The sequence below is a fragment of the Jaculus jaculus genome, chromosome 21 (genome assembly GCF_020740685.1).
Source record: "Jaculus jaculus isolate mJacJac1 chromosome 21, mJacJac1.mat.Y.cur, whole genome shotgun sequence".
NCBI lineage: Eukaryota > Metazoa > Chordata > Mammalia > Rodentia > Dipodidae > Jaculus > Jaculus jaculus.
In genome coordinates, this window is record NC_059122.1 from 12,763,567 (window position 1) to 12,790,563 (window position 26,997).

At 54.3% G+C, this 26,997-nt stretch overlaps 2 protein-coding genes across 3 annotated transcripts; one reads left to right on the forward strand and one right to left on the reverse strand.

The window, feature by feature from the left end:
• Positions 1-61: 61 nt before the first annotated feature.
• On the forward strand, positions 62-22,683 carry Brme1 (break repair meiotic recombinase recruitment factor 1). Its single transcript, XM_004672434.2, has 11 exons — positions 62-75; positions 974-1,018; positions 1,689-1,743; positions 11,101-11,275; positions 13,177-13,258; positions 13,721-13,825; positions 15,208-16,023; positions 16,155-16,445; positions 20,428-20,525; positions 22,044-22,136; positions 22,308-22,683. The coding sequence occupies exons 3-11, from the start codon at positions 1,710-1,712 to the stop codon at positions 22,447-22,449; spliced, it is 1,836 nt and encodes a 611-aa protein (XP_004672491.2). The 5' UTR covers positions 62-75; positions 974-1,018; positions 1,689-1,709; the 3' UTR covers positions 22,450-22,683.
• Positions 22,684-23,713: 1,030 nt separating this feature from the next.
• Nanos3 (nanos C2HC-type zinc finger 3) lies at positions 23,714-26,689 on the reverse strand. 2 transcript variants are annotated; one of them, XM_045139432.1, is made up of 2 exons: positions 26,209-26,689; positions 23,714-23,888 (listed from the first exon to the last, which is right to left on the reverse strand). In XM_045139432.1, the coding sequence occupies exons 1-2, from the start codon at positions 26,687-26,689 to the stop codon at positions 23,818-23,820; spliced, it is 552 nt and encodes a 183-aa protein (XP_044995367.1). In that variant the 3' UTR covers positions 23,714-23,817. The 2 variants fall into 2 exon arrangements, with proteins under 2 accessions (XP_044995367.1, XP_044995366.1); XM_045139431.1 differs by having other exon boundaries at positions 26,197-26,689.
• Positions 26,690-26,997: the final 308 nt, after the last annotated feature.

A 26,997-nucleotide genomic window follows, 5' to 3' on the forward strand; every position in this document is an offset into this window, starting at 1 on the left:
GCGGGGAGAGTGCGTTGCGCATGCGCCGGGGGGGGCGGGGCCTGGCGTGGCGCGAGAAGGAGGCGGAGCCGCGAGGTGTGAGGAGGGTGCTTGGGGCGCGTGGTGGGAGGCCAGCGAGGCGCGCGGGGCCACGGCCTTGTCTGGATTCTTGGTGTGGGGGAGTCTCAGTTTTCTGGGGGTGGCAAGGTGCGGGGCCTCGGGGTTCCGGGTCCCTCGGCTCTAGAGTCCAGGTTCGAACCGCAGCTGCAGAGTCCGGGTCCTTAGGCTCCAGAATCCGGGTCCTTCGGCTCTAGAGTCCGGGTCCGAACTGCAGCTGTAGAATCCGGGTCCCTTGACTGCACAATCCGGGTCCCTCGGCTCTAGAGTCCGGGTTCGAACTGCGGCTGCAGAATCCGGGTCCCTTGGCTGCAGCATCCGGGTTCCTCGGCTGCGGAGTCCGGGATCCGAACCTCAGCTGCAGAATCCGAGTACTTCGGCCGCAGAACCCGTGTCACGGAGTCTCTGTGAGGTGCCTCTAGCAGGGCCGTTTTCTCAGAAAAAAAAGAAATACAAAAAAGGGGGATGGGAAGAGAGAGAGAGAAAAGAAAAGCCGGGCGTGGTGGCACACGCCTTTAATCCCAGCGCTCAGGAAGCAGAGGTAGGAGAGTCGTCGTGAGTTCGAGGCCAGCCTGAGACGACATAGTGACTTCCAGGTCAGCCTGGGCTAGAGCGAGACCCTACCTCGAAAAAGTAAAAATGAAATGAATGGATGGGATAGGTAGATAGATGATAGATAGTCAGGCATGGTGAGGCGCATCTTTAATTCCAGCACTTGGGAGGCAGAGGTAGAAGGATTGCTGTGAGTTCAAGGCCACCCTGAGACTACATAGTTCTGGACCAGCCTGGGCCAGAGTGAAACCCTACCTTGAAAAATCAAAAATATATTTGTTTTTAAAAGCACATAAATGATTTTAGGCCACTTATTCCCCAACAGATCCAAGCTAAAGACAAAGTGACTAAGACGACTTCTGTAGATCAGGTTTGTTTGGGCTTGCCTGCCCCTCCGCCCCCCAAAAAAGGCCAGAAAAGTCTGCCCTAGAGATTCTTGACTCTCCAAGGCTCCTGGCCTTCCCCAAGAGTCCCTGGGAGGGCTTCTCTAAAGAACCTCAGTGATTTTCAGGGTTCCCATTGGCTTTTCAAAAGCCGTAAAGCCAGGCGGGTGTGGTGGCACACAGCTTTAATCCCAGCACTGTGGAGGCGGAGGTAGGAAGATCTCTGAGTTCAAGGCCACCCTGAGACTACATAGTGGATTCCAGGTCAACCTGGGCTAAAGCGAGACCCTACCTCGAAAAACAAAAAACAGACAACCAAAAAAGTCTTAAAGTGTCTGACATCCCAGAGACCCCGGCGCAGGGACTAGAATGTGGTTAGTTCCTCCAGGATGTCTGTACCCACAGGGGTCCATGAGACTCTACTGAAAATAATTGGTAAAGTAGAGGGCTTTTTTCTGCAGATGGAAGGGTGTGGATTCCAGGCCCAAAGTGGAAGTGACCTGTTGTTCCCCTCCCTGCCCTTCCTGCAGGGGCCCAGCTGAGCCCCCTCTGCAGCCAGATGGGTGTGGGTGGAGGAGGGAGAAGCCTCTGGTCCCCCCAAGCCAAGTTAATGACAGTGGGCTTCTGCAAACAGTGAATGAATGTGTTTATTTTCAGATTTCTCGAGGGAAAGATAAAATGAGTAAGAGGAAGAGGCAGCCCAGGACCACAGGTATTTGGTTCATTCAAGTTGGCTATTCATTTATTTATTTTTGAAGCAAGGTCTTACTCTAGCTCCAGGTTGACCAGGAACTCACTTGTAGCCCCTTAAACTCATGGCCACCCTCCTACCTCAGTCTCCTGAGGTCTGTGGCTTAATGCATGCCCCACCATGCCATGCTGGCCCTTAAATTTTTATTTGAGGGCCAAGAGAGATGGCTTAGGGGTGAAGGCTGCAAAGCCTAAGGACCCACGTTTGATTCTCCAAGTCCACATAAACCAGATGTATAAGGTGGCACATGCATCTGGAGTTCATTTGCAGTGGCTGGAGGCCCTGGCGCACCCTTACCCCTCCCCTTACTCTCTTTCTCCCCTCTCTGTCTCAAAAAAAAAAAATTAATTAAAAAAAAAGTTATTTGATGGGCTGGAGAGATGGCTTAGCGGTTAAGCGCTTGCCTGTGAAGCCTAAGGACCCTGGTTCGAGGCTCGGTTCCCCAGGTCCCACGTTAGCCAGATGCACAAGGGGGCGCACGCGTCTGGAGTTCGTTTGCAGAGGCAGGAAGCCCTGGCGCGCCCATTCTCTCTCTCACCCTCTATCTGTCTTTCTCTCTGTGTCTGTCTCTCTCAAATAAATAAATAAATAAAAATTTAAAAAAAAAAAAAAAAGTTATTTGAGGGCTGAAGAGATGGCCTAGGGGTTCAAGTGTGTTTACCTAAGGAGCCTAGGAACCTAGGTTCGATTCCCCAGTACTCCCATAAAGCCAGATGCACAAGGTGTTGCGTGCATCTAGGCAGTGGCTAGAGGCTCTATCTGCCTCTTTCTCTATCTGTCAAATAAATAAATAAGATACTTTAAAAACTTGATTTGATGCCACCTGTGCTGGTGCATGCCTTTAACCCTAGCACTTGGGAAGCAGAGGTAGGAGGAGGATCCCTGTGAGTTTGAGGCCACCCTGAGACAACATAGTGAATGCCAGGTCAGCCTGGGTCAGAGTTTGACCCTACCTCGAAAAACCAAAGACAAAAAAAAAAAAAGAAGAAGAAGGAGGAGGTGGCGGCAGTTGGTTACCTGCGTAGGCTGTGTGCCGCTACTGCACTGGTGTGTACTTGGCTGGCTGGCTGATTTTGCTGCACTCACAGGGTCTCCCAGTCATTCGCGCCACAGGTGACCATTACCCCCAGCAGCTCCACAGAGCTTTCCAGCACTCTGTGGAGCAGCCAAGGGGACGCTGGTCTTCCTCTCCTTTCTCCTGGCCCTTCGACTGTCATCTGTGGTATCTTTAGCAATAGGGTCTTACCTTGTGGCTCTGACAGATAACCAAGTGCTTTGGGGATGGCCTGCATTGTTTTGGGGCCTCATGGGTTTCTGTGACCAACAGCCCACTGGGGGTTGGGGGTTGGTAATCCAGTTCTGGCCCTGGGGTTAGCCAGAACCAAGGGTTTTAGGATGGAGCCTAGTCCACCTTCTCCAGGACACTTCTGTCCAGTCCATCACCCCTGCCCACTTGCTGGAGAACACTGTCCTGGAGGAAGGGTTCTGTAGCCCGGGCTCATGATGTCATTAGTTTTGTGTAATCCCTCCCCCACAGCTATATGGCCTGGACCACATAGGTTTTTTTTCTTTTCTAAAGTTTTTTTTTTTTAATTTTTTATTTAAGAGAGGGAAAGAGAGAATGGGTGCACCAGGATCTCTAGCCACAGCAAACGGACTCCAGATGCATGCGCCACCATGAGCATCTGGATTATGTGGACTCTGAGGCCTTGAAACTGGTCTTTAGTCTTCGCAGGCAAGCACCTTAACTGCTAAGCCGTCTCTGCAGCCCCAAAACTATTTTGTGTGTGTGTGTGTGTGTGTGCGCGCAGAAGCACCCTCCCCCTGTTCTGTACACACCTCAGTGCATGCTTGCACAGACCAGAGGAGAACACTGGGTATTCTCTTTAATCGCTCTTCTGACTTTCTGATCTATTCCTTGAGAGGGTTGCTTTGCGAACTTGGAGCTGGCAGGTTCCCCCCTCCCAACGGAGGTTGGGGGTCTCTCTCTCTAGCCGAGGCTGACCTGGAATTCACTGTGTTGTCTCAGGGTGGCCTCAAACTCACGGTCATCTTCCTACCTCTGCCTCCAAAGGCATGCGCCACCACACCCGGCTGGAGCTGGCAGTTTTGATCAGACTGGCCATGGCCCACAGCCACTTTTTTAAAAATTTATTTTATTTTTATTTTTTTATTTGACAGAGAGAAAGAGGCAGAGAGAGGGAGAGAACGGGCACACCAGGGTCTCCAGACACTGCAGATAAACTCCAGACACATGCACTACCTTGTGCATTTGGCTTACGTGGGTCCTGGGGAATCGAACCTGGTTCCTTTGGGTTTGCAGGCAAGCGCCTTAGCCGCTAAGCCATCCCTCCAGCCCTCATTCTTTTATCTCTACCTCCTTAGTGCAGGGGTTACAGGTGTGTGACCCCGCCTGCTTTTTACATGGGTGCTGGGGATCAAGCTCACGTCCTCCCAGCCCTGAAGTATATCATGTAGGGAGTGTTGACTAGGAAACATGCTCTGCCTGTCCAGTGCCGACGTGTCTGTGGTTGGTTAAATCCGCCAGTGTGTTGCCACAGAGGCTGCAGAGGGCGAGCCACACACACGCCGACAGAGGCTTTTACTGGAAGACTGAGTCAGCACATGGCTTGCTCTGCAGCTTCCAGTTTCCACTTTGTCAGCGTGCCCTGCTGAGGCTTGCTTACTTGTGCACAGAGATTTCCTCTTCGAGGGCTGAGCAGTGTAGCTCAGTAGTGCAGTGTACACTTGACTGCCTGCACGAGGCCCAGACACCACACTCACAGATTTCTTCAGTTGAAAATGGAAACAACGGGCCGGGCGTGGGAGTGCCCGCCTTCATCCAGCAGAGGTAGGAGGATGGCCGTGAGTTCGAGGCCACCCTAAGACTACATAGTGAGTTGCAGATCAGCTTGGGCTAGAGTGAGACCCTACCTCAAAAAAAAAAAAAAAAAATATATATATATATATATATATATATATATATATATATATATATATAAAATAAAATAAAATAAAAACAACAAATGTTTTTGGATTAATTTTGAATATCTTTTTTGGCCTGGTGTGGTGGCGCACACTTTAATCCTAGCACTCTGGAGGCAGAGGTAGGAGGATTGATGTGAGTTCAAGGTCAGACTGAGAGTACACAGTGAATTCCAAGTCAGCCTGCCTGGGCTAGAGCAAGACCCTACCTTGAAAAACAAAAAGCACAACTTCACTGTGAAGTCTCAGGGTGGCATTGAACTGAAGGTGATCCTCCCACCTCTGCCTACTGAGTGCTGGGATTAAATGTGTGTACCACCATGCCTGGCTTTTATTTATTTATTTGAGAGAGAGAGCGAGAGGGAGGGGCAGGCAGAGAGAAAGAGAGAATGAGTGGGCCAGGATCTCCAGCTACTGTAAATGAACTCCAGACACATGTGCCACCTTGTATCTGGCTTTAAGTGGGTCCTGGGGAGTCGAAGCTGAGTCTGTTGGCTTTGCTGGCAAGGGCCTTAACCACTAAGCCATCTCTCCAGCCCCTGTATATCATCTTGTTTTAAGATGTAGCCCAGGCTATCTTCAAACTTAAGAACCTGGGCTGAGCTGGGTATAGTGGTGCACGCCTTTTTAATCCCAACGCTTGGGAGGCAGAGGAAGGAGGATCGCTGTGAGTTCAAGGCCACCCTGAGACTACATAGTGAATTCCAGGTGAGCTTGGGCTAGAGTGAGACCCTACCTGGAAAAACCAAAAAAAGTAAAATAAAAAATAAATAAATAAAAAGAACCTGGGCTGGGGAAATGGCTCAGCAGTTAAAGGTGCTTGCTTGCAAAGCCTGCTGGTCCAGGTTCAATTCCCCAGGACCCTCGTAAGTCCAGATGCATAATGGTGCATACATCTGGACTTTGTTTAAAGCAGCAAGAGACCTTGGTGTGCCCACTGGCATTCTCTCTCTTCCCTTGAATGTAAACAAATAAATGATTTAAAAAAAAAAACAACAGCTTAAGATCCTGCCTCAGCCTCCTAAATGCTGGGATTATAAACCCGCACTTCCACACCTAGGGTTGGATGAGGCGGCTCCATTTTCCTGCTGTAGTCTGAAACTTCATCCATGTTGAGAACTGTCTTAGGGAGGAGTTAAAGAGCACTGTTCATCTTTCCCTCAGACATGAGACAGAAAAGAAATGATCCACAATTTGCACAGAGCGCACAGGCTGCTTGGTCGCAGGGATTTCTCTGACCCTGGGGCAGCCTCTTGAGCTGGCCGTGGACAGTTCTTCCTGGGTTCACAGCAGGGTGGAGCCCCAGATGGTGAGAGAGGCACTGTCCCTCCAGCGTTGGTTGTGAGAACTGCGGCAGCCCCACAGGACTACTGATTCTGGAAGGAAATGTGAGGCCCCTGTAGCCTGGTGACAGTTTTCCTCTTTCTTTTTGGCACAGATGTTCCCCGAGTCAGCCGGGAACACTAGTGTTGGGAAGTCAGTCAGGCTGCTGGTTTTGTTTGTCTCGTGTTAATTTTTGCTCTTTGTGGCCGGCTGTGAGGTAGGGACCTGCTTGTGTAGCGATACTCTTCAGGACCGGTGCTGTCCTGAGTGGGCACCCATGGAAGGATGGCATCAAAGGGTGAACGGATCAGGCTTTGTTTCCACCCTGGAGACTGAAGGCCGAGTGAAGTGGAAGGAAAATGTGTCTCAGTGACAGCTCATCCAGTCCACAGCAGTGAGATAAAGTTCTCGTGGGGGCACAGCGCAGAATGAGAAGGAAGCACTGGTTACCTCCTGTGTGCAAGGCCCTCGGCTCCGTCCCCAGCACCGCGGAGTACAATTAAGAAGTAGAGGAGCCAGGCACCATGGCACACGCCTTTAATCCCAGCACTCGGGAGGCAGAGGTGGCAGGATCACCGTGAGTTCCAGGTCTCTCTGGGCTTGAGTGAGTCCCTGGGAACCCCCACCCCCCCAAAGTGATAGGCCTGGTGGGTCGTGCTTGTTATCCTAGGTGTTAGGGAGGAGGGGGGCTGTGGGTTTGACGCCAGCCTGGACTACACAGTTCCAGGTCACCTTAGGACTACACTGAGAGACCCTGCCTCAACAGACTTTTTAAAAACTTTATTTGGGGTGTAGTTCAGTGGCTAGAATGCTTACCTGGCACACATGAAGCCTTGGGTTCCATCTCCAGCACCATATAAACAGGCTAGCAGCATATTCCTGTGATGCCAGTGCTCACGAAGTCGGGTGAGGAATTTAAGGCCATCACTGGAAAGCTATTGAGTTCAAGGACTGCCTGGGCTATGTGAGAACCTGTCTCTAACCATCAAAAAGAGGAACTAGGGAGATGGATCGTTTGACATAGTGCTTCCGGGTTGGGAAGATGGCTCAGTGGCTAAAGGTTCTTGCTTGCAAAACCTGCCAACTCAAGTTCTTTGACTCCCCAGTGTACACATAAAACCAGATGCACAAAGTGGTGCATACATCTGGAGTTCATTTGCAGTGGCAAGAGGCCTTGGCATATCCATTCTCCTCCTTTCTCAAATAAATTACGGGAGGAAAAAAGCTGGCCAAGCATGGTGACACACACCTGTAATCCTAGCTATAGGAGGCTGAGGGAAGGAAAATGAAAATTCAAGTCCTGCAAAAGCTTACCTCTAAATAAAAATTGGACTTGGGCGGGCTGGAGAGACGTCTTAGCTGTTAAGCTCTTGCCTGTGAAGCCTAAGGACCCCGGTTCGAGGCTCGGTTCCCCAGGACCCACGTTAGCCAAGTGCAAAAGGGGGCGCACGCGTCTGGAGTTCGTTTGCAATGGCTGGAGGCCCTGGCGCGCCCGTTCTCAATCTCTCTCTCTCTGTCTCTTTCTGTCTGTCACTCTCAAATAAATAAATAAAAAATGAACAAAAAAAATTTTTTAAAAATTGGACTTGGGGGCTGGAGAGATGGCTTAGCAGTTAAGCGCTTGCCTGTGAAGCCTAGGGACCCTGGTTTGAGGCTCTATTCCCAAGGACCCATGTTAGCCAGATGCACAAGGGGGGCATGCCCATTCTCTATCTCTCTCTCTGTCAATCTCTCTCCTCCCCCCCAGTAAATAAATAAGAAATAAGAAACGTTTTAAAAAATGTCCTTGTAAATGTCTCAGTGGTCGAGCGCTTGTCTAGCATGTGTGGCCCTAGGTTCCATCCCCAGTGCTGTCAAAAATGTGTGTGTGAGTTTTCACTCCTGGTGAATGTGGAGGCACATGCCTGTCACCCTCGCTACCGGGGAGCTGAGACAAAGGAAGCCCATACCTGAGGCCAAAGCAGGAGAAGGGAAAACATTGTTCATAAGCACCTCTGGGTGGTCAGGACAAGTAACGAAAAACCCTTGTTTTATTTGTTGTTGTTTTTATTTATTTATTTGAGAGAGAGAGAGAGAGAGAGAATGGGTGCGCCAGGGCCTCCAGCCACTGCAAATGAACTCCAGACGCGTGCGCCCCCTTGTGCATCTGGCTAACATGGGTCCCGGTGAATCGAGCCTCGAACCGGGGTCCTTAGGCTTCACAGGCAAGCGCTTAACCGCTAAGCCATCTCTCCAGCCCACCTCCTTGTGCACCTGCCAAGCTATACTTCTCAGGATGAATATTCTGTAGGTGGCTAGAGGAAATCTAATGTGGTGTACTACTTTAAAAAGATTATTTGGGGGCTGGAGAGATGGCTTAGCGGTTAAGCGCTTGCCTGTGAAGTCTAAGGATCCCAGTTCGAGGCTCGGTTCCCCAGGTCCCATGTTAGCCAGATGCACAAGGGGGCGCACGTGTCTGGAGTTCGTTTGCAGAGGCTGGAAGCCCTGGCGCGCCCATTCTGTCTCTCTCCCTCTATCTGTCTTTCTCTCTGTGTCTGTCGCTCTTAAATAAATAAATAAATATCATCATAATAAAAAAAAAAAAGATTATTTGGGGCTGGAGAAATGGTTCAGCAGTTAAGGTGTTTGCCAGCAAAATCTGAGGACCATGGTTTAATTCCCCAGGACCCACGTAAAACCAAATGCAGAAGTTGGTGCATAGGTCTAGAGTTCACTGCAGTGGCTAGAGGCCCTGCAACAATTTTCTCTATCTGCCTCTCTCTCTCTTTCAATTTTTATTTTTGGTTTTCTGAGGTAGGGCCTCACTCTAGCTCAGGCTGTCCTGGAATTCACTATGTAGTCTCATGGTGGTCTTGAACTCATGGCAATCCTCGTACCTCTGCCTCCCAAGTGCTGGGATTAAAGGTGTACACCACCATGCCCAACTTTCAAATAAATATTTTTATAAAAATTATTTGGGGAGCTGGAAAGATGGCTTAGTGGTTAAGATGCTTGCCTAGAAAGCCAAAAGACTCAGATTCAATTCTCCAGAATTCACATAAGCCAGGTGCACAAGGTGGCACAGCCATTAGCCATTCACATTGGCTGGAGACCCTGGCGCACCCATCCGTTCAATATCTACCCCTCTTTCTCTCTCTCTCTCTTTTTATTTCCAGTGTGTATAATCTATATTTGTGAACCCACATTGATATAAATAATTGAACAAATATTTGAGGGTCTTTCTCTCTCTTAAATAAATAAATGGGAAAAAAATTGGGGACTGGAGAGATGGCTCAGTGATTAAAGCACTTGGCCTGCAAGGCCTAATGACCTGGGTTTGACTCCCATGTGTCTGGAGTTCCTTTGCAGTAGCCAGAAGGCAATTTTATTTTTGTGCGTAAGTGCTTGTATGGGCACTCCAGGTCCTCTTGCCACTGCAGAACAACGCTAGATGCATGTGCCACTGTCTGTCTGGCTTTGCTTGAAAAGCCATTATGTGGGCTGGAGAAACGGCTTAGCAGTTAAGGCACTTGCCTGCAAAGCCTAACAACCTGGGTTCGATTCCCCAGTACCCACATAAGGCCAGAAGCACAAGGTGGCGTATGCATTTGGAGACCCTGGCATGCCCATTCTCTCTCTCTCTCTCAAAATTATTATCTTTTTGAAAAAATAAAGAAAAGCCATTGTGTGAAAAGACAAGAGGTATGAAAAGGCAGGCCTATAAAGAGGTCACACTTGGCCCAATGCAGGGCCATTTGAACTGAGCCCTGTTGCATAAGCCTTGCCCCTTCTGCCAGGAGAGAGACATCTGGTCCAGGTTGTGTCTTACTCTGAAGCCAGCCTGCTTCAAGATTCGCAGTCATGAGCAAACTCTAGGTCAAAAGCCATTGTTGGGCTGGAGAGATGGCTTAACGGTTAAGGTGCTTGACTATGAAGCTTGAGGACCCAGGTTCAATTCCCCAGGACCCTCGTAAGCCAGATGCACAAGGTGGCACCTGCGTCTGGAATTTGTTTGCAGTGGCTGGAGGCCCTGGTGTGCCCTTTCTGTGGGTCTCTCTCTGCCCCTTAAATCTCTCAGGTAAATAAAAATATTTGTTAAAAGCCATTGTTGGCTAGGTAAGGTGGCGCACGCCTTTAATCCCAGCCCTCACCAGGCAGAGGTAGGAGGATCGCCATGAGTTCGAGGCCACCCTGAGACAACATAGTGAATTCCAGGTCAGCCTGGGCTAGAAGGAGACCTTACCTCAAAAAAAATCCCCCAAAAGAAGTCATTGTTGATACACACCTGTCATCCAGGTATTCAGGCTGAGACAGTAGAGTTCAAGGTCAGACTGAGCAACGTAGTAACACCTTGTTTAACAACAACAAAAAAAAAACAAGAACAAAACCCAGGGCTGGGGAAATGGTTCTGTGGTAAAGCGTTTTGTCATGCAGACAGGAAGACTGGAGTGGAGACTTCTCCAGCACCCACATAAAAGCAGGGTGCAGCTGTGGCAGGCATCTGGAATCCAAGCTTTGGGGAGGTAGATGCCAGGGCGTAGGGTGGGGCGATTCGCCGGTTCTCGCTGGCTAGTAGTCTAGCTGAACCAGTGAAGGTCCCCATCTCAAAAAGATGGGGAGCAACTGAGGAGGACGCCTGACGGTGACCCCTGGCCTCCGCACGTGTGTGCACCAAACCCACATGTTTGCACACTAATACACATAGGTCTACACACTTACTAATACGCACACACACAGAAGGAAGACCACACACACATCTACCACTAACATGCACACTCACAGAAGCAAGCCTCCCCACACGTCTACACACCAATATGCACACACATGTCTACACGCTAACACGCACACACACAGAGAGAAGGAAGAGGAGGAAGGTCGGGTCGCACAAGCACATGCGTGACGAGCTCTTCCCTGCTCACCGGCTCCATCTCGTCCTCCTCACCACGTGAGGGCTTCCTGCCCTCCGCACCCGCGTGCTCACGCTCGGCTCCGGGGCCCGCCACCGCTCCCCTCACCGTCCTCTCTCCCAAGCAGGGGAAGGACTGCACCCCAAAAAGCCGCCCAAGAGCCCACCTCCGACAGGGCCCCCCGGGAGTCCTCAGAGCCCCAAGCTGGGCCGTTTACATCAGCCCACGGGCTCAGAAGACTCGGGACCCTCTGCCTCTGCAGAGCTGAGCGGGGAGGAACTCAGACACACAGTCTCCAGGTAAGTGTCTCCCAACCACCCAGCAGGCCTCCGCCCACCAGCAGCGCAGCGCAGCTGCCATGGATTTAGGGTGCAGAGGGGAGAGGACCAGGTTGACCCCCGGAGTCCTGCTAGGCCCTGGGGCATGTTCTCACTTTCCAGCTCTCATCTGGGGAGGAAAGTGACAGGTTGTGGCGGAATGCCCTGCTTCCAGGTCAGATCCCTGTTTCTTCTACTTTCTCTTTTATTTAATTATTTTATTTTTATTTATTTATTTGACAGATAAAGGGGAGAGAGAGAACGGACGTGCCAGGGCCTCCAGCCACCGCAAACGAACTCCAGACGTGTGCGCCCCCTTGTGCATCTGGCTTACGTGGGTCCTGGAGATTGTAACCTGGGTCCTTTGGCTGTGCAGGCGAACGCCTTAACCGCTAAGCCATCTCTCCAGCCCGTCTTCTACTTTCTCTTTATCAAGAAAGGAACAAGCTGGGCGTACCTTTCATCCCAGCATTGGGAGGCAGAGGTAGCGGGATCTCCTGTGAGTGTGAGGCCAGCCTGCACCAGAGTGAGAGCCTGTCTCAGAAAAAGAAGAAAAAAAGCCACACATGCTGGTGCACACTGTCTGTCTCTCTCTCTCAAATGAGTAAAAATATTTCTTTTAAAAGTTACTGGAGGGAGCTGGAGAGCTAGCTTAGCAGTTAAGGCGCTTGCCTACAAACCCTAAGAACCCAGCTTCCATTCCCCAGGACCCACATAAGCTAGATGCACAAGGGGGCACATGTATCTTGAGTTTGTTTGCAGTTACTGGAGGCCCTGGTGCACCCATTCTCTACCTACCTCTCTCCCCCTTTCTCTCTAAAATTAGTAAAAAACAATTTGGGGGGGGGGCTGGAGAGACTACTTAGTCGTTAAGGAGCTTTCTTGGGAAGCCAAAGGACCCAGGTTCAATTCTCCAGTACCCACATAAGCCAGATGCATAAAGTGGTTCATACGTCTGGAATTCATTTGTAGTGACTAGAGGTCCTGGAGTGCCTATATATTCTCTCTCTCTCTCTCTCTCTCTCTTCCTACCTACCTACCTACCTCTACCTACCTACCTATCTAATTTCCTTTCTCTCTTTCAAATAAATAAAATACAAAAATAAAAAAAATTTAATTCACAGGGCTGGAGAGATGGCTTAGTAGTTAAGCTGCTTGCCTGTAAAGCCTAAGGACCCAGGTTTGATTTCCCGGTACCCAATCTGGAGTAGATTTGCAATTGCTAGAGGTTTAGGTTTATTTTATTTTATTTTTTTCTTGGTTTTTCAAGGTAATGTCTCACTCTGGCCCAGGCTGACCACTCTGTAGTCTCAGGGTGGCCGTGAACTTCCTACCTCTGCTTCCTCACTGCTGGGATTAAAGGTGTGTGCCACCACGCCCAGCAAGGTTTAGGTTTTTTGTGTTGTTGTTTTTTTTTTAATGTTATTTGATTTTTTTTTCCCTACAAAGCTGGGAATGGAACCCAGAGCCCAGAACATGCTAGGCAAGCATTCTGCCACTGAGTCACAGCCCTAGCTTGGAATATGTGGTTTAAAGTATGGGACAAAGAAAACCTGGCCTATATACACAGTAGAGCATGATTCAGCCACAAAACAATGAGATCATAACTGGGTGTGGTGGCACACGCCTTTAATCCCAGTACTTGGGAGGCAGAAGTAGGAGGATCACTGGGAGTTCAAAGCCAGCCTGAGAGTGAATTCCAGGTCGGTCTGGCCTAGAGCGAGGCCCCCTCACAAGAGAGAGACAAAAATAACTCCCTGTGTGTGCGGGATGGGGTCCTGTCCGACTCTGGTCCATGCTCTGCCGCTGAGCCCGTCTTAGCGTGTGAGGTGACGTCTCAGAGGACTTCATATCCTTCTCCCTTTGTCCCTCTCCCTGCCCAGCTTCCCTGCTGAGGAAACGGAAGTGGCCTCCAGCCTTTTGGGGACACCAGAGCAGGAGCCTGCGTCCCAGCTGCCTTCCCAGGTGGGCCTGTCCACTGTGTGTTAGAGGCTTTTAAGCACACACTGTACGTCTAGTTCAGGAGCTCTTGGCCACCCACATGGGCTATAGGGACAGAGGAAGGCAAGGGTCATGTTTGAGACCATAAGAAACCCGAGGCACATGTGGCACAGGCCTGTCGTCCCTGCACTTAGGGTGAGACAAGAGCATTGTGTTGAGTTACAGTCCAGACAAGGCTAGAGACGTGTCTCAAGAAGCAGTAAGAGGGGCTGGGCGTGGTGGTGCACGCCTTTAATCCCAGCACTAGGGAAGCAGAGGGAGGAGGATCTCCCTGAGTTCAAGGCCACCCTGAGAATACCCAGTGAATTCCAGATCAGTCTGGGCTAGAATGAGACCTTACTTCGGGGGGGAAAAAAAAAAAAATCAGCCCCAGGGTTGCTTTTCCTGAGACCTTCCCCCACTAAAGTGGCTTCATCCCCATTGCAGACGTCAGTCAGGAGATTCGTCCCTCAGTTTGCAAAACCCAAGAAGACAGTGAGGAGAAAAGCAGAGGCCAGGGAAGAGGACCCCGAGAGTGGAGCTGTTAGCTGGGTAAGCTCGGCCCTGGCTTCTGGTGTCTGGCGGCCTCTTGTCCTGGCTAACCGTGGTCTTCTTTGGTGCCATCTGACACCACGCCTCCACCCCCGCCTAATGCCACACACTGCAGGCAGCATCGTTGTAGCAATGTGCCCTGCAGGCCGAGTAGACCCGTGACATGGTGGGCATGCAGAGTAGCTGTGCCTGCCAGGCCAGAGCTCTCATTCCCAAGACTGGTGGGAGCAGTTAAGCTGAAAAGGGCTGCCCACACTTCCCTCTGCTTCCCTGCTCCTCAGGGACTTTTGTGCCATGCCCTTACTGCCATGGGTTCCAGAGGTGGTTATTCTCCCATGACACCCTGGAAAGAAGTTGATGGTGAGCTCCAGGTGAGCCTGGGCTGCAGCGAGGTCCTTCCTCAAAATAAAACCAAAAATAGGACTGGCGAGGTGGCTTAGTGGCTAAGCCCTTCCCTGTGAAGCCTAAGGATCCCGGTTCGAGGCTCGATTCCCCAGGACCCACGTAAGCCAGATGCACAAGGGGGCGCACGTGTCTGGAGTTAGTTTGCAGTGGCTGGAGGCCCTGGTGCTCTCTCTCTCTCTTTCCCTCTCTTGTCTGTTGCTCTCAAGCAAATAAAACGTTAAAAAAAGGATGAAAAAATAACAATAACAACATATACACACACACACATATATATGTATGTATACATATACACACATGATTATATATATGTATATGTATATTGCCAAGCATGGAGGTATATGACTTTAACCCCAGCACTCAGGAGACAGAGGTAGGAACATCTGCTGTGAGTTCTGGAAAGTTCCAGGTCAGCTCGGACTACAGTGAGACCCTACCTTGAAAAAAAAAACTTTACATAATTTATTTATTTTGTGGGCGTGCCAGGACCTCTTGCCACTGCAAATGAACGAGACACTTGTGCCACTTTTTGCATCTGGCTTAGGTGTGTGGCTTGAGAACTGAACTCAGGCCCTCGGGCTCTGCAAGCGCCCTATGCACATGTGCGTAGAGGCCAGAGACGACATTGGGTGTCTTCCACTATCTCTCTTCTACCTTGTTTTCCTGAGGCCGACCCTCCCTGAACCTAGAGAGCTTTCTGTCGACCCTCCTGTCTCCACCCCCTTCAGTGCTAGGGCCATAGTCACGTGTGCACATGCCCTGCATGCTGGGGATGGGAGGCACGGGCAGCCAGTGCTCTCATCCGCTGAGCCGTCTTCCCACTCCCGGAAGTAGGGTTTCCGTGTTGCCTTTGCCCTCCGGCCTCCAGTGCCTGCAGTGGGCGTCGGTGGTCTGCACTGTGAGTAAAGCATCTGCACTTGGAACACCCTTCACAGGGCTGACTATAGGACTGTCGGCTGACTGGGGCTGTCTTCCCGCAGGAGGTGTCACCGGAGCCTGGTGTCCTGCAGGCTGGGGACCGGCTGTTGGAGGAGTCCCTGGGGCTCCCTCTGCAGGAAGCCACGAGGCCCGACGACCAGGCGCAAGAAGCTGGCTCCATCCCTGTCCCCCAGCAGAGTGGCCTGAACTCTGCCACACTTGTGCCTGCCAATGGGCATGCTTGTTCTGAGGTCACGCCAGAGGGGGATCCAGGGCCCTCTGGCTCAGGGGGGCCTGGCCAGGAACCCCCGGTAGGTGTAAAAGCGATCGGGAGCAGTGGGCCGGAAACACGGACGGCCTGGGTTGCAGGCAGGATAGGCCAGGAAAAGCCCCCGCACAGGGCTGACGCTGAAGGGAAGGAACCAGACGGCAGAGGGACGCAGGAGGAAGGCACCCTCGGAGCAGGAGTGGGAACAGAGAGCGAGCAGCCTGCGGGGAGGCTCCAGGAGGAAGGAGAGGACGTCTCCTGTCTCCCAGACCTGGCTTCTGCCTCGGACCCTGAGCTACCATGCCTGACCAGATCTGCGGCCCACTGCTTCCCTGTCCCCACGCAGTCACAGAGAACAGCAGGCTGGGAGGCAGGCCTGAGCAGTAGCAGCCCAGCATGCACCTCCCTTGGGGACAGTGTCATTGCAGAGGTTAGCCTGGACCCCTCTGAGCTGCAGCAGAGGGCTGTGGAGGTCATTGTGCCCAGTGAGCACGTCCCAGCCAGGGGCGGCTGCAGTGAGCTCCTGCTGGGCTGCACGCATCTTGCCGGGGAGACCACAGCCAGCGGAGAAGAGGCCAGGCTGGAAGAGGAGCCCGCTGGCGGTGACCTGGTGAGTCTTGCAGCCCCCAAGAACCTAGCGTGCACAGGGGATGCTCGGGAAATGGGTCCCAGTGTTACCGAGATGCAGGACCCTGTCCCTGACAGACAGACGCTGGAGGGCTGTGCATGCTGTCGTTACAGGCACAGCCCATGGACCAAAGGGCAACAGAGGGGGGCAGGCAGAGCTGTGAGCACAACCTCAGGGTCCTCCCGAGTCTGCTGGAGCACAGCTACGCAGCCAGCAGCCTTCCCCAGGACCCCGGGGCCCCGGGCAGCCCAGGCCTCCATACACACCCAACAAAGGTGCAGGTTCCCGACTCCACAGACAAGGCCTTGTGGCCAGATTCCTCAGCCATGGAACTTGACTTGTTGCCTGATAGCCAGATGCAGGATGCTCTGGACGCCCCCGACTTGGAAGCACCTCCCGAGCAGGTAAGAGCTTCCCTGTGGTCCACAGACCACCTCCGTGTGGGTTGCAGTCACTGAGCGGAGAGCCCCACGCGTGCTTCAGCTGTGTGTGTGCCCAGCACAGGCCAAGCCATCCCCATGATGGGGACAGACAGTGACTTCATCCGGAGCCCCAAGTGTGCTCCTCACCTCTCTCTAGCGTCTGCCCCCGGCTGTAGGGTGCTGGGGGCGATGAGCCCTTGGAGCCTGCGTGAAGAGGCAGGGGTCCTCAGAGCAGGACTGAGCAAAGGGCCTCCCTCCCAAGCTGGGAGAGTCCCCACCCCTCCTCAGGAGCACTGGGGCGGGGCGGGGTTAGTTGTTTTCTGTGGCCTTGCTTCCTCCAGAGAGGTGCCTGCTCACAGCTGTCCAGACGTGGCCTTTCACAACTGCAGCTGCTGTCAGTCCCATCGGGGCAGGTGGCAGTCTGTTTCAGCCATGCATGGAGGGAAGGGGTTACCCCTGGCCCCTGGCCCCTGGCCCCTGGCAAAGGTTTAGTCCTGCCTTGGGATGTAAGCGGCTCTCTCCTTCACAGGCTGTGGTGCAGAGGCCAAAGAGGCCGGCCTGGTCCGAGTTGCGCAGCCTAAGGGAAGGAGGTGTGCTGGCCTGGGCACAAGGAGCCCAAGTTATTTTCCAAACTTGGCCTCTCCTTCCTGTTGCAGTCAGCGTCGTGTTGATGACAGAAACACCAAGAGCAGCTTGTGGGCAGAGAGGGTGTATTTGGGTTTACCGACTGGAGGGTTGAAAGTGCCATGATGGCAGGGAAAACAGTGGCATGAGCAGAGGGTGGACATCACCTCCTGGACAACCTCAGGTGGACAACAGCAACAGGAGACTGCCAAACCCTGGCACGGGGACACTGGCTGTAACAGCCATCAGCCTGCCCCCAACAATACACCGTCTCCAGTTCCCCAGTTGCCACCAGCTGGGGACCTAGCATTCAGAACACTTAAGTTTATGGGGAACACCCGAATTAAACTACCATACTTCCCTAGCTGTCCCTGTCAAGAGTTTTTTTTTTTTTTTTAACTTATTTCTATTAATTTGAGACAGAGAAAGGATAAAGGACAGAGAGAATGGGCACGTCAGGGCCTCAGCCACTGCAAACAAACTCCAGACACATGTGCCCCATTGTGCATCTGGCTTACGTGGGTCCTGGGGAATGGAACCTGGGTCCTTTGGCTTTGCAGGCAAGCACCTTAACTACTAAGCCATTTTTCCAGCCCCCAATTTAAAAATTATTTATTTATTTATTTATTTATTAAAGAGAGAGGCTGACAGAGAATGGGCATGCCAGGGCCTCTAGCCACTGCAAACAAACAAACTCCAGACACATACATCACTTTGTACGTTTGGCTTATGTGGGTACTGAGGAATTGAACCTGGGTCATCAGGCTTCACAGGCAAGCTCCTTAACCACTAAGCTATCTCTCCAGCCTTGTTTTTTGTTTTTGTTTTGTTTTTGGAGATAGGGTCTCGCTCTAGCCCAGGCTGACCCGGAATTCACTATATAGTCTCAGGATGGCCTCAAACCCAGTGATCCTTGTATCTCTGCCTCCCCAGTGCTGGGATTAAAGGCGTGCGCCGTCACACCTGGCCGAGATGTTGTATTTTCTCTGCTTCTTCCCTTGGTGCTGGGGTGAGCCCCAGGACCACAGATGCATGCCAGCGGGGCCCTGCCCCTGCTCCCTGTCAAGGTGCTTAGATTTGCTCTGTGTCGTGGACAGGCTGTTCCACGGGGGCGACAGTGATGAACAGGCCAGATAACGCGTTCCCCAGGGCCGGCCTTCGGTGCTGTGTCCTACCAGTCCAACGCCAGCACAGCCCCACAGTGTAAGCAAAGGGTTGCCCCTGCCACCTAGCAGAAGAAACAGGCATCCAAACGATGTGGCCCACGGGAGAGCCCCCTTTAGTGCGGAAGGCCCTGGGTTCTGTCCCAGCCCCAGGAGGAGTTGAGCCAGTGATTCTACCCTTAGAGGGGACCGTGGTAGGATGGGGTGCTCAGGGCGAATGTGGGCCTCTGGAGGGGACCGTGGTAGGATGGGGGTGCTCAGGGCAAATGTGGGCCCCTGGAGGGGACCGTGGTAGGATGGGGTGCTCAGGGTGAATGTGGGCCCCTGGAGGGGACTGTGGTAGGATGGGGTGCTCAGGACGAATGTGGGCCCCTGGAGGGGACCGTGGTAGGATGGGGTGCTCAGGGCGAATGTGGGCCTCTGGAGGGGACCGTGATAGGATGGGGTGCTCAGGGCGAATGTGGGCCTCTGGAGGTGTGACTTAGTGTGCTCAGCATGGGCGAGAGCCTGTGTTCCATCGCAGTACTACTGATAAAAACTATCAGCCCAGCACAGACCTGGCACACAGCCTCATGGTCACACATGGCAGGCAGCACCAGCTGGGAAGGAGGCGCCACCCTGTTCCCTAGGAGCTTTTAGCCTTGACACTGGGTGTTCCTGAGCAAGACAGGATGACCCAGTCACTGAGCAGATTCCCGTGGGAAAGGAAGATGACAGACTGGCAGGAAGAGGCCACCTGTGGCACAGGCAGGGACTTCTGGAAGCAGAGCAGAGGCCTCCTGCTGACCGAGGACACTCATGAAGACCACCCCTCAGTGACAGGTTCAAAGTTCACATCATGGTGGAGGTCTTGTAGCACTTCTGAGGGTCCGAGCCTGGACCCTGAGGCTTGAACAAACTAGAACTGACCACCTGTCCTTGGGAGGCCTGTTAAAGTAACAGTGAAAACCGGAGCACAGATCAAAAGTAGGTCAATGTGGCCACATTGGGAAGAAGTCCAGTGACCACCCCCAAGACCTTTAGGGTCCTGACGGGCTCAGGGTAGCTGAGTAGCGTCAGCCTCCTCCCAGGCGGCTGTGATAGGTGAACAACCCTGTGTGAAAGCTCTTTCCTCCCCTGGCTGGCACCAGGGCCCCGGCCTTTCCATTGTCCCAGTCTGAGCCTGTGGCACCATTCCAGTTCCTTGGGGGTCTGTCCATGGCCTGACAGCTAGAGGGAGGAGGGCAAGTGTCTCCAGAACCTCTTCATGCCTGACAGGGTGTCCCCAGTGGCTGGTGCAGCTGTGCCAGGGCAGAGCACCAAGAAGTCCCTCCCCGGACGATGCCAGCTAGTCACGTGGTTGACAGCCCCAGGTGCCACGGCCTCCCTTGTCAGCGACACATCCACACGTCCCTGGTGGAAGCACAGCTTCTGCTGGACAGTATCTTCAAGGGACACGCCGTAGTGAGACAGGCCAGTACGCAACATGGAGTTGTATGTATTTATTTTTGTGAGAGAGAGAGAGAGCAAGAGAGAGAATTGGTATGCCAGGGCCACCAGCCACTGTAATCGAACTCCAGATGCATGTGCCACCTTATGCATGTGTGTGACCTTGTGCATCTGGCTTACGTGGGATCTGGGGAGTTGAACATGGGTCCTTAGGCCTCGCAGGCAGGAGCCTTAACCACTAAGCTGTCTCTCCAGCCTTTCTCATTCATGTTGAGCTGGTCTTGTACACAGCCCATCAGCCTCAAGCTCCTCACACATCCCCTGCCTCGGCCTCTCAAGGGTACCCTCGGAATCCGCTTCATTTAATCAAAGTAACAACTTGAGAACGTCTCATGTAGCTCAGGCTAGCCACAAATTTTGTAACTGACCTTGAACTTCCGATCCTCCTGCCTCTACCATGCCTGATTTATGTGGTGCTAGGGATGGAACCCGGCCGGGGCTCTGTACACACTAAGCAAGCCCTCTGTCGACACCCCCAGCCCTCTGTTGAGTCGTTAGAGACATGAGGCACGTGCAGTAGTGGTCAGGGACAGTGAGCTCCCGTGTGGGGCCTGCAGTTGGCAGGACAGGAAGGACTGTGAAGGAATGCAGCTGTGTCTAGCTGGCTGGAGGCCCCACTGCTGAGGAGAAGCAGGGCAGGTGGTGTCCTCTGCCAGGCCACGTGGCTCACAAGTTGTCTTTTCTTCCAGAGTTTTCCTGCAGGGAGCGAGCCAGATCTTGACTGGCATGACCCCAGCTCACGTGCCATCAGAGGAGACCTTTTGTCAGTGGCCAAGGCTCAGTCCAGGTAGGCATGCCAAGGAGCCCCAGCGCCTTTGTTTGCCTGTCCTTTGCCAAGAGAGGCGACAGAGGGACACCCGATTATCCTGTTGGGCCTCCTCTTCCTCATTCTGTCATGGGAGTAGGCGTTTCAAACTACCTATGGCCCCACCTGCTGCCAAAGTAGAGAGCTAGTGACCTACAGAAAGTCTGCACTCAAGCTGGCTCATCGCCCCCTCAAGTGCCATCCCCCTGCAGTGGAGCTTCTCACCCCACACGTGGGGGCGTCCTGAGCAACCAAAGCCAGGGGGAACCCAGGCAGGGCTAGGAGCCATGGACTGCAACGATCCCTGGGCCAACCCCACGCCCTGTGCCATCCACCTTCCCCTTGTGGAGGACCTCTGCTGTGCCCTTGCTCTGGCTTGGGCCTGGGTGGAGGGACATCCTCCTGTCATTCCACCCGAAACTGCCTCTCAGAGACGAAGGCCAAGCTTGTGTTTGTCTGAGCAGTGTGTCGAGGATGTCCCCTCACCTCCTCTGCCATCTCCTCCTGCAAGAGGGTGGCTGTGTTCATTTCCTGTCCTCCGTAACAGACCCCTTCTGCCACTTGCACACGTGTGTGTACACCCACACCTCGTAGGGGGCCACGTTAGCCACAGCTACCGTGCTCCTGAGCAGAAAAGACATTTCCTGTGTGAATCTCAGGCAGCTTCACTGGCCAGTGCCACCCCCACACCCCTGCAGAAAACCTGCAGGCCCCTGAGTCCACTTGGCAGCCCAGAGCTGGACAGGAGAGAGGGTGAGGCCCAGCTGACCACCTCAGTGGCCAGGGCCTGTGCAGCAGAAGGGCATTCTTGGGGTGACTCCCCTGCCCTGCCCACATCTGTGGGCCCAAGACCCCACAGGCAGGCAGTGGCTGGCCTCCCTCCACAGACAGATGTTGCTCACACTGGTTCTTCCCGCACTTCACCGAGCAGTAGAGAGCCACGCGGCAGTGTTTGCTAGAAAAGGGTGGTCCAAGGGGTGAAATCACAGCCACCAGGAAACATTAGAAAAGAACATTCCAAGCCGGGAGTGGTGGCGCACGCCTTTCATCCCAGCCCTCAAGAGGCAGAGGTAGGAGGATCACCGTGAGTTCGAGGCCACCCTGAGACGACACAGTGAATTCCAGGTCAGCCTGGGCTAGAGTGAGACCCTACCTCGAAAACCAAAAAAAAAAAAAAAAAAAAAAAAAAACCCACTCCCGAGTCCCACGAGGCACTGGACGCACAACCAGGTGCAGAAATGAGGGGCTAGGGCTTTTCTAGGAGGGGCCTAGCTGCACCAGAGCAGCTTCCATGCCACAGGCCTAAGAGCCGCGGAGCTGTGGGGGACACAGAGGCGGCAGCATCGGGAGAACAGACTCCGGTACGTCCTGAGTAGTGAAAAGAGCCCAGCTGGCCTTTGGTTTCTTCCAGGAAGGACAGGGCCTTGCACACGTGGCACAGGCCTTGAGGCGCGGCAGCCCCCGGGGCTCAGGCCACCCTTTCTCCCCCCGTCCCAGCAGGCCCCATCCCTACGCGCCCCAGGCCCAGGCCCGCAGGATGCAGGATGCCACGGACACAGTGCGCGGCCTCGTTGTCGAGCTCTCCAACCTCAAGTAAGGGCGACTCCGCAGCACAGGGAGGGGGCAGGTGGGGGTGAGGGCCAGGGGGCGTCACCGGATGTCCAGTGGGCTTGTGGCCGTGCCGCCAGCGCACTTGCCCCGTGTGTCCAGGGCACTTGGCTGTCATACAGACACATCTCAGCGAGCGTCCCATTCCCTCCGCAGCCGGCTGGTCATGGTCGCGCACCGAGATCTGGAGGCCTTGAAGCGCAGGAAGGCCAAGCCGCCCGGCAAAGCACCTCTGCCCTACCTGTCCAAGGGGCTGGGGACCCTCTCCCGAGGGGAGCAGGGCTGGAAGGACCTGTGATGCCTGCTCACCCCACACAGGCCCGGATGCAGGCCTTGTTGACCAGGGTCACCCTAACCCCTGTTGGAGGTCACAGGACTCTCGGCACAGATGTACATCGGACCTGCAAACCCAGGCTCTGTGGCCCTTCATGGTTGGAACTTTCTTTGTACCATGCACCTTGGCTTTCTCCTGCTTGCCACCTTTTCTGGGACAGCAGGGAATAAATGATGTGGTCACAGGCCTCCGACTGTTCTGGGTGGTTCCAGTCCACTTCAAACTGCAGCCCAGCTGTCCCTAGCCTCCTGAATCTACTCCACCTCCCTGGGAAGGCAATCCGGGCTGCCAGGACACAGGCTGGTCTCCCCACAGTCTACTGGCATCAAGCTGAGCCTCTAGGAGGGGTGGCTATGGGCACAGGTGACCTGTTCGTGGGTTGGGGCACTAGGCGTGGCTGACCACTGCAGATACAAGTCTCTGCCTGGATGGCGTGCAGCCTCCTGTCCAGAGAGCGGGTAGATCTAGAGGCTAAGCCTCCCAGCTCACTCTCACAGGCCTCAGGACAGCCAGGGGCAGTGGAGTGGGCAGGCATGTGCGCCCCAGTTTACAAAAATCCAGGCCTCTGTGGGTTGAGTCCCTGCAAGGCCATGAGACCTGCCTTCTCTATTCCCTTAACTTCCATAATCCCACCCCACCCCGCCTTATATAGGGCCCCAATGTATAAGGAGTGAGGATTCAGGACCCCGGCCTCCACCCGATCCCTACCTGTACCCATGCCCAAGCCCCGTGGGCTGAGACCCCTTCTCTCCCAACTGTACTCACAGGCCCTGGGGCCACATGCTTCCCTCTCTGAGGCGCCAAGGTGGGCTCTCGGCTCACCCGCTTCGCAGGCCCGCAGCAGAGGGGTCTCCCAACTGTACTTCCTGTCCCCAGAAGCTGGGCTGTGGGTGGAGCCCTGGTGTTGGACCTCGGAACATGAGCTCAACCTGCCCCCAGCACCAGCACCCCAGGTCCGCAGGATCTCCTGACACTCTGCTTGAGCCCAGCCCTCCCCCAGTGCAAGGGGCCGCTCCCATTCCGCAGGTTATGGGGGAAGCTGGGGTTTGGAATTCATTAACTGCCCGGTGACATCCATGCCCCCAGGCTGACTCCAGATTCAAGGGGCAGCACGAGTGTGTGTGTTGGGGAGTGACAGGCGAGGGTGCGAACGCAGCCTGGAGAAGAGGCAACCGCTCCAGCCAGGTCCCCACGACCTTGTCTCAAGACCAGGCCTCAGCCGACGACGGTCCTTTGCGCACGTTTATTGGGCACCTGCCGAGGGACAAGGCGGGGAGCACCGAGGGCGCGGTGGGTCTCAGGTACACCTTCCGCTGAAGTCCGGCCGGCCTCCTAGGCGGAAGTGGAGGGGCTAAAGGACGGGGGCGCTGGTGCTGACGGGCACTTCCTGGCACCTTTGGAACCTGCGGATAGAAACAGGGAGGGAGAGACACGCTTAAGCGCCTGCGGCTGGCCGCCTTTCGTGCGCTCCGAGGACCACGCTGCTGGGGAGCCGGCGCCACCTAGCGGCGCAGCCTGAGCCGGCCGTCCCTGGAGCAGGGCTTGTCAGGTGGAGTGTATGGGGGGGGGACCCCCAAAATGACCACTTCTCAAGACCCTGTTGTTTCCTTGTGGTCACCGGGCTGCAGGGAACCTTGCATTTGTTACGCTCAGAATAATAAGATGTGCGGTGTCCTGTGCCTCCAAGTCCCAGAAGGGTCCCTTCCCAGGAGAGGGAAAAAGGGGATTGAACCTGACCTGGCGCCTTTGTTTCTCCAAACCTCACCAGGAGGGCTGCAGATGCAGCTCAGTGGTCCGGCCCCAGCATCAGGTTAAAAACAACCACCACCAAAAAACAAAACCCCTGGCTGATGTGGTTCTACATCTTTCATTCCAGCGCTCGGGAGGCGGAAGTACTGGGATCGCAGTGAGTTCCAGGCCACCCTGAGACTAGAGTGAACTCCAGGCCTGCCTGGGCTACAGCGAGAAAACTAAAAAACCCTTCAAGCCAAGGCTTCTGGCACACCACTGTAATCCTAACACTGTGGAGGCTGAGGAAGACTGCCATGAGTTCAAGTCCAACCTGGACTACGTAGCAGTCTGTCTCAAAAACAACAGAAACGGGGATGGAGAAATGGCTCAGCAGTCGAGGGTGCTTGCCTGAAAAGCCTGATGGCCCGGGTCGGGTTTGACTCCCCAGTACCCTCCTAAAGCCAGATGCACAAGGTGGCATATGCATCTAGAGTTCATTTGCTGGAGGACTTGGCATACCCATTCCCCCTCTGCTTGAAAATAAATACATAAAATATATATATTTCTTAAAACCAACAGAAGCCAGGAGTGTTGGCGCACACCTTTAACCCCAGCACTCAGGAGGCAGAGGTAGGAGGACCACTGTGAGTTCGAGGCCAGCCTGGGACCACGCAGTGAATTCCAGGTCAGTCTGGGCTAGAGCGAGACCCTACCTCGAAAACAAAGCACACAAACAAAAGTACAGCAGAAGAGGTGCCTCGACAAAGCTGGAGAGGTGCTTACCCCCTGTGTGATCTGGGCGGGTTTGTACCCAGCACCAAAACAGGGTTTAGGAAACATGCACACCCTTCCTGGGCGCTATCTAGGGCAGGAGCAGCTGCTCTACCAAGGTGGCCCCAGCAGGCTCAGTGAACAGCTCCCTCCACACCCACTTGCCACCTTGGAGACCTGGCCATGCTGCGAAGTCCTCCCCTCTAGGGTTCTGGAACCCTTGGCCAAGCGATGCGTAAGGGCCTACCTACCATACTCCAGCCCCGAGTTCAGGTCAGGAGCCGTCCTGCCATCCAGGCCCACGCTGCCGTGTTCCAGATACAGGGAACTCCAGGAGGTTTTCTGATAAGCTAGCTCCAAGGCCTGGGCCACCCTCCTCAGGTCTTGTACAAACTGAGTGCCTTGGGCTTCTAGAAGTCACCTGACTCGGATGCCTCCTCGTTTCAGGGTCTCACTCTAGCCCAGGCTGACCTAGAATTCACTGTGTAGTGTTCAGGCTGGCCTCGAACTCACGGCGATCCTCCTACCCCTGCCTCTGGAGTGCTGGTACTAATGGCGTGCGCCACCACGCCTGGCTCCAGCTCCTCGTTTTTGTTTTTTTAATTTTTTATTTATTTATTTGAGAACGACAGACAGACAGAGAAAGACAGATAGAGGGAGAGAGAGGCCAGGGCTTCCAGCCTCTGCAAACGAACTCCAGACGCGTGCGCCCCCTTGTGCATCTGGCTAACGTGGGACCTGGGGAACCGAGCCTCGAACCGGGGTCCTTAGGCTTCACAGGCAAGCGCTTAACCGCTAAGCCATCTCTCCAGCCCCAGCTCCTCGTTTTAAGGCCACTTTTCCTGGCCACCTCCTTCACTGCTCCCTGAACAGAACAGGCCTCGAGACTGGGCAAATGGACCTCAGGGGTCGAGGCTGAGCGGCTCCTCTCCAAGCACAGAGCACACCATATACCTCACCGCCCCCGCCCCCACTGCTAGACCACCCCCCACACCCAAGGGCCCAGGGAGAACGACGTCAGAGACGACCACCACGCAGCGAAACCCCCCCCCCGTCCCTGTGACCACACTTACAACAGCACACCTACACAGCAGGGTCCCCCCCTGGCCCTCTGAGGTGAGGGCTGGAGTGATCGCAACTCGAGGGACCTCAGGTGGGCTCAGCAGAGAGCCTAGGACAGGTCCCCTGCACGCCCAGTCCCCCAACCACCTGCACAGACACCTGCTCCGGCGGCTGCTGCTGCGGCGGCTCCTCCTCCTCCCCTGTGGCGGCTGGCATCCTGGGTCCTCGCCCTGTCAGACCGGGCCAGTCTCTTGCCCGCGGAGTTCCTGGTGGTATAGCAATAGACAGAGGTGTAACCCTGGCCGGTGAGCGGGCAGAAGCGTCGGGTGTGGGCGTGCTCCTGCGTGGCCCCACACTGGGGACACACGTAGTCCCTCAGGATGGGGCACAGCACCCTGCCAGCCTCATCCTTCAGCACATGGGACTGGTAGATGGCACGGGACTCTCCATTGTGCCTGCAAAATGAGCACTGGCGTTCGGGCGCCGGCGAGGCTTCCTGGCTGCCTTTCTGGCCCTTTGGGCTTGGGGTGGGCTGTGGTTTGGGGTCCGGCCGAGGAGCCTCAGGCTCTTCTTCCTCGTGCAGAGTCCCAACCAGGCTTGCCAAGCCCAGGTAATCAGTCCACAGGTCAAAAGTTCCCATAGCTGGTCAACATGTGCCAGGCCCGAGCAAGAAGCAAGCTTGCCCCGGCTCCCTCAGGCAGCTTCCTTCTCCTGGAGCCTGGGGGAGTCTGAGCCGTCTTTTACCTCCGAGGGGTGTGATAGGGGTGGGGCAGGCTGTGGGAGGTACCTTATAGTCACTGGGGGGCTTCCTGCTCCCCCTCCCCATGCACCTGTCCAGGGGGTATATGTGTTTGTGGTGGGCACAGGTTACAGAAGGACAAGATGGAGAACTCCTGTGTTCCCTGAAGCCTCCTCCTTGCCGGAGGCCTACCCCCACTGGCCTGCTGG